The 6,000-nt window shown below is 37.4% G+C and overlaps 1 protein-coding gene across 1 annotated transcript in view; it reads left to right on the forward strand.

Annotated features, from left to right (window-relative positions):
- Positions 1-4,899, forward strand: part of PRKAA1 (protein kinase AMP-activated catalytic subunit alpha 1) — a 258,046-nt gene extending 253,147 nt beyond the window's left edge. The window contains exon 9 of the mRNA XM_086960578.1: positions 1,918-4,899. Within this exon, the coding sequence (XP_086816704.1) occupies positions 1,918-2,165 (248 nt within the window). The 3' untranslated portion in view covers positions 2,166-4,899. The remainder of the gene's footprint in view (positions 1-1,917) is intronic.
- The last annotated feature ends 1,101 nt before the right edge of the window (positions 4,900-6,000 follow it).

Here is a 6,000-nt window from a genome sequence, read left to right on the forward strand (position 1 = left end):
AACTTATTTCTTTGACTCATAAAGGTCATACTGATGTTACCAGTACCAAGAAAAGGTTGCGCTTAAATTACTGGTGGCCTGGAATGGAATGGAATGGATATTCTAGTTGAGACCTCTTTAAACAATTGTGTTGAATGTTCACATGCTGAAAAATTGCTGCATACAACTAACTCTCCTTTGTGCCCAGTCAACTTTCCTCACAACCCTTGGGAGAAGCTTGGGATTGATTTATTGGTCCTATTAGTGTTCTTAATCAGGGGTTTAGGTATATTTTAACTCTGGTTGATGATCATTCAAAGTGGGTTTCATATAAATTCATGAAAGATCCAAATACTGAGAATGTGATTCAGTATTTGAAGCATCTTTTTAGATCTGAAGGATTACCTTCTTTCTTAGTATCAGATAATGGGGCTCAATTTATTTCTCACAACATGAAAAGTTTTTTGCAGAATTATGGTATTAAACATCTCACGACTACTCTTTATAGCCCACAGGGTAATGGTCTAGTGGAAAGAGTGAACCATATTTTCAAGGATTCCATACAATTGGCATCATCATTGGGTTTAAAGGTTCAAGAGGTTGTTAGTGACAGAATTTGGTCATATAATATTACTCCTCATGCAACCACAGGCGTTACACCTTTTGCTATGCTGAAAGGTAGACAACCCTTCAACTAACTTTCTCCTCAATGAGTAGTATCTAATACTGATTCGAGTAAAAACATTCCTTCATTAGATCAAATTAAAACCAAGGTTGAACATTCTCAAATGGTTTCCAAATCGAGGTATGATCTGAATAAACATGTTAAAGAGGAAATGTTCAGTGTAGGTGATAAAGTTCGCATAAGGAGACCTTTTTAAAGTCAGAGGTTCGAAATTCTATCCAGAAACTGTTGCTGTCAAAGTTAACAAACACTCCATTATGGTTTCTGGAGGGACATGGTGGAGCATGAGTAATGTAGCCAGAGTAAAGACTGTTGATTGCAATTGTAATCTCTCTAATCATGTTGAACATTCCCAGTCTTCAAGTGGCTCTGATGGTATGTGTGTTCCTTTTAAAGATGTATTGTCTTATGCTATTACTCATGAACATGGTGAAGATTAATCTTTTAATACCACTTCTCAAAATACTTCTTCACAAGTGGAACCATTTTAAATGATCAATTGAGTGTTGACACCTTGCATGATTCTCCTTGTGAGATGCTTATTGAGAGAGCAGATGACCATTTACCCTCATATGTCTTAACATTAATGTCTTAATCGCATCACTGCGGCGGTTATTTTTCCGCTACGCGGCTTTTTTCTAAAAGCCGCGTTAGATGACGAGCTCAGCTAGTCATCCGCACACGCCCCCCGTGGCTGATGACGAGCTGAGCTAGTCATCAGCATCGAAGGGGTTAACTGATGTCACCTGTTCTAGACAGAGATTCAGACCTAAGTATCTGGAAGATTACATTACTTAGTTTGTTTATTTTGCATTATTATAGGTAGGAAGATGTGTTATATTCTTAATGTATGTGTAATTATTCATCTCATAGCTTTAGTTAAGCTTTACATCTTTCATAGTTTCTGGTACCTAGCAATGTAGAATCTTTCTCTGTGTGAATTTTTAAAAACGATCAATAAAAGGCTTTGTCATTTACAATGCCAATAGCTTAAACTCTGACAAATGCTAGACCTATTGCATTGCAAATGCTTGTTTTAGAACTTACGAGTGCTTCAAATGATACGTCAGCACAGCTGTGTAGTTTTCTACTTAATCTTCAGAAAAAGTAAATTACTAGTCTATGTAGAAGGGTTTAATTTATTTGATATGAAGGTTGGGAGTATCCATTTTAACAGTGCGATTAATTGTAATATAAAATGTCTGCAATGATACAGGTGAACGTTCATATTACATTTTTCATTCTGTCCACAGATGAAGTGACCGAAACAAAATCTGGAACAACTACTCCTCGCCGATCGGGATCAGTGAGCAACTATCGATCGGGTCAGAAGAATGATTCTGAAAGTGATCTTCAAGGCAAATCCTTGGACGGGTCTCTTGCCTCTTCAGTGACCTCATCAGTTGACTCTTCCACTGCAGATTTGGTCCCAAGGCCCGGGAGTCATACAATAGAGTTCTTTGAGATGTGTGCTAATCTTATAAAAATACTTGCACGATAATTAGCTCTGGTTAGCTTATTCCTGTTGCAGCAATAAGCATGCCATGAGTCGTAGCCAAATGCTTCCAGTTTTTAATCAATGTAACTTAAACATGCGCTGCTCAGCAAACTATCCACATCAAGAAAAATGCGATTTGCACAAGAATGGAAGGATGTTTTTGTTTTTAATGTTGGACCACTAATACACGGGAATCCTTTAGTGGTCAATGGGTATACAGCTGGCAACAGCACACAACTGTACAATGTTAGTTGTCAATTGTTATTGCTGGTGCATGGACTGCACAATACTTGCAGACTTTATTATCTCACAAGGACCTTTATCATTCTTTTTTTTATCTTCAAGAGTGTTTGTTTCAAAGTGTTTTTATAGTGGTAGGTGTAAAATTGGCAGCCCGATAGCCAATGGGGACTTTTGGTTAAACTTAGATGTGCTGCTACTACTGTATGGTTTGGATTTGAACCCTACTTGGCTGTCTAAACAATTAGTGGTGTGGATTTTATGGGGAGGTGTTTGATCGTAAATATTTTTTTAAAACACTTGTAATGTTTTGGTTAATCAGAACTTTTTAATTATTTGGGATAACTTTTATAAACAGATTTTAATTTGTGTTAAATTGTCCTGCTTCAGCAGTCTGCATTTATCGTGCACTAAATTACATATAGTCTGACAGATTTTACTCTAGCATTATTAGTCATTTTAATGTTCTACAATGGTTCTTCATATCACAAATGCCGTCTGCCTGCGCTGTAAATACATCCTTTTATGTGACTAATTTCACAAACGGTGGTTAAAGTTGTTTTGATAGCTTTATTTTGTTTGTAAATTCAGTAACTTTGCTTTTATCAAACTGGTGCCTCTTCACTAATGTGGTTCCCATGTACACAAAGAAGTGGAGTCACTTATTACACGGGGTCCAAGTGAGTTTATATGAACATAGGCTTGAAGGGCTGGTTGTGTTAAAGAGGTCATGTCCCACAGGGGTAGGTGGTATGAGAATTTAGTGCTTAAAGGTGGAAGGATTGTTCTGGAGAATGAATACCTCTAAATTAGGTCCAATGTTTTAAATTAATGGTTGTTTGTCAGTAAAAATTTAACAGTGATGAAAAATTTCAAGTAGATTGAAATCCTATTTCTGGATGTCAAATGTACGTGTTCCTAAAAAAAACGTTATGGTAATATGTTTTGAGTCCAAGGCATAGACTTGAAAGTCTATTCATTATTGCTCCAAGTATGTTCTCTTTGGTGTCACATATGCCTCAACGCTTAATGTTTTTACTAGTCTCATGGTGTGTATCCATCTCGACGTTAAAGGATTATTTTTTTATTTTTTTTTGGTCAAGGGACCTGCTGAAAGTTCAGGTGACTCTCCAGTACGGGATGCTCTAGGAAGGACAAAACTTGTCTTTGTATGACATATGAACTGGCAACTTTCAGACTATGCAACAGAAACCTGACCAGCTGTTTTCTGCACACAACAATCTAGAAATATGGGCCCCTTTTAAGGGGAAAAACTATTGATAGAGACACTGAAACCAAATGTATGAAACTACACACGCTTATTGTATCTATATCTTGTTTGTATCAGAGAACATACAAAGACGGTATAACACTGAATATCAAAAATAAAAAAAAGTCCACACCAATTCTGACTACTGCACCATTTTCTGTAATTCTGTTGCATGCTGTGGTGGGTTTTACAAGATAAAAGGACCAATCTTTTGTGAAACCAAACTTGTAGGTAAAACTTGGAGATTGACTTCTCAATAGCATTAGTTTCTGAATCGCATGAATCTGCGGAGTAATTACTCGTAGCGAGAAAGGTATCTGGCCTTTAGATAAGAAGGTAAGATACGGTGTGTTCCCTGTAAATTAAGACTGATGTAGGCATATGCATTAACGTATTGGTTTCATGAGATGAGGGCTTGATTGGTAGAACATTACTAAAAGTGTTCTACACTGATTTTTCAGATGTTATTGTGAAAGCTGATTCTAGCATTCTACCTTTTTTTAATAGGTTCTAATGCTATTAAATGCCTTCCCATCCCCCACATCAATCTGATAATTTGTCTAACAAAGATTAAGCATATGTGAAGATAAAATGCTAAGGAGTCAATGATATAAGAAAGTGCAGCTTTATTTCAGATAACATCCTTAATGTCTCAACTTGCAGCTCACAGAAGCTTTCTCTACAATCTAAGTTAAGCTCTACATAAAGGTTCTAAACTGGGCATACTAAATATAGTGGAATATGAGGGTAACCAGGAGAGGGAAGTTGGGGAAGAAAAACCAGAAGGGCTGTGGATAGAAAGATTATTACACACCTCCCTTCATGACCGAAAAGGAGCATGGTAAATGATAACATAACATCAAAGGAGAAGAATTCTGAAGAAAACTATGCTGAAAACATGATAAACAAAGTAAACTGTACCTCAACTTATTAAGATGAGATGCTGTAATAAATGCCTATAGATAGTAATCAAAGGAGCAGCCACCTCTTCAGTACATTATGCAGTCTTTCTGACATGTTGGCGAACTCCCTTTCCTGAGATCATTCGCATCGTACATACAGTCTTTGTTTTTTATGTGAAAGGAAAGTCACCCTTGGGATATGAACCTTGAGGGGCAATTGACCAGTCTATCCATGCTCCACATGCATCCGTTGTCCAAAATTTCCACGCTCTGTTTAACCTCTGTGATTCTTTCCCTTTAATAAAGCTTGTGCGTTATTGGATAACTATTGGTTGGTTTTTTTTTTTGACAAGCACCCATTACCCTTTCTTCCATTCTTGTTTTTTTAGCACCTCATTCATTGTCATACCTTTTTCTTGTACTTATTTTGTTGCTGTGTGATCTTTTATGCGTTCCTGATATTCCTCCAATGTTTGGTCACCAAATAACGTTTTTGTGACTAATTTAGACTCCAGTTTTCTTCCCTCATTCTATCAAATGGAGACAACCCAATTACGCTGTTGGGAATAGGGTGATAGGACTGTAGCATGTCTTCAGCTGTTTGTACCATGAAATTTACTGCAGCAACTGCCAATTGAATAGATTCTTTTATCATTCTGTTGCATCATTCCACGAAGCCATTGACTTTAGGGCAATACAATGGAGTTTTAACATGCTGAATGAATGATTCAGCAATTAATTTCCTCATCTCATCTGGGCAAAACTGAACCGCATTATCAGTGATAAGGGTGGTCAGCATTCCTTCTAAGGCAAAGGTCTCTGACAAAAAAAATCTGGCCGGTTTTTAGTGTTACTGACAAATTTTAATGAGGTCCAGTGACAGCAATAATCGACCAAAACTAATATGTACTTGTTATGGACTCCTAAGGTATTACTGGGACCTACAATGTCCAGCCCGCCTTTGTCCCAAGGGCAAGGATGCACACTGGCTGGTAGCAGTGGGTTTTTGTGCACATATTTAGACTAGTTACTCAAACTATATGCATGGCTGTCTTTTACCTTACTTTCCACTAAGGGGTCCATATATGGGAACTAGTAGTCTGCTCGGTTTCTTTTTTTGGTCAACCTTCTCCCTAAGTGACCTTCGACAAAAACATTAAAGAAGGTACCACTTTTACCAATCTTAGGACAAGGTCTCCTTCCAATGATGTTTCATTTCTCACATTCCAAAAAGGTTGCAATTCTGTAGGTAAAGCATTGCATTTTACTGGCCACCCATTTCCTATTTTCTTTCACTGAAGTCATTATCTTATCCTTTCACGTGTAACCAATACATTCAGACTTCATGAAGCACATGCCCAGATATGTTAAGGTTTGCCCCCCTGCAGTCCTGATTCACTGGTGTTGGTGCAAAGGTGGGTACAAC

Source organism: Lissotriton vulgaris, chromosome 3_1 (genome assembly GCF_964263255.1).
Source record: "Lissotriton vulgaris chromosome 3_1, aLisVul1.2, whole genome shotgun sequence".
In the NCBI taxonomy this organism is placed as follows: domain Eukaryota; kingdom Metazoa; phylum Chordata; class Amphibia; order Caudata; family Salamandridae; genus Lissotriton; species Lissotriton vulgaris.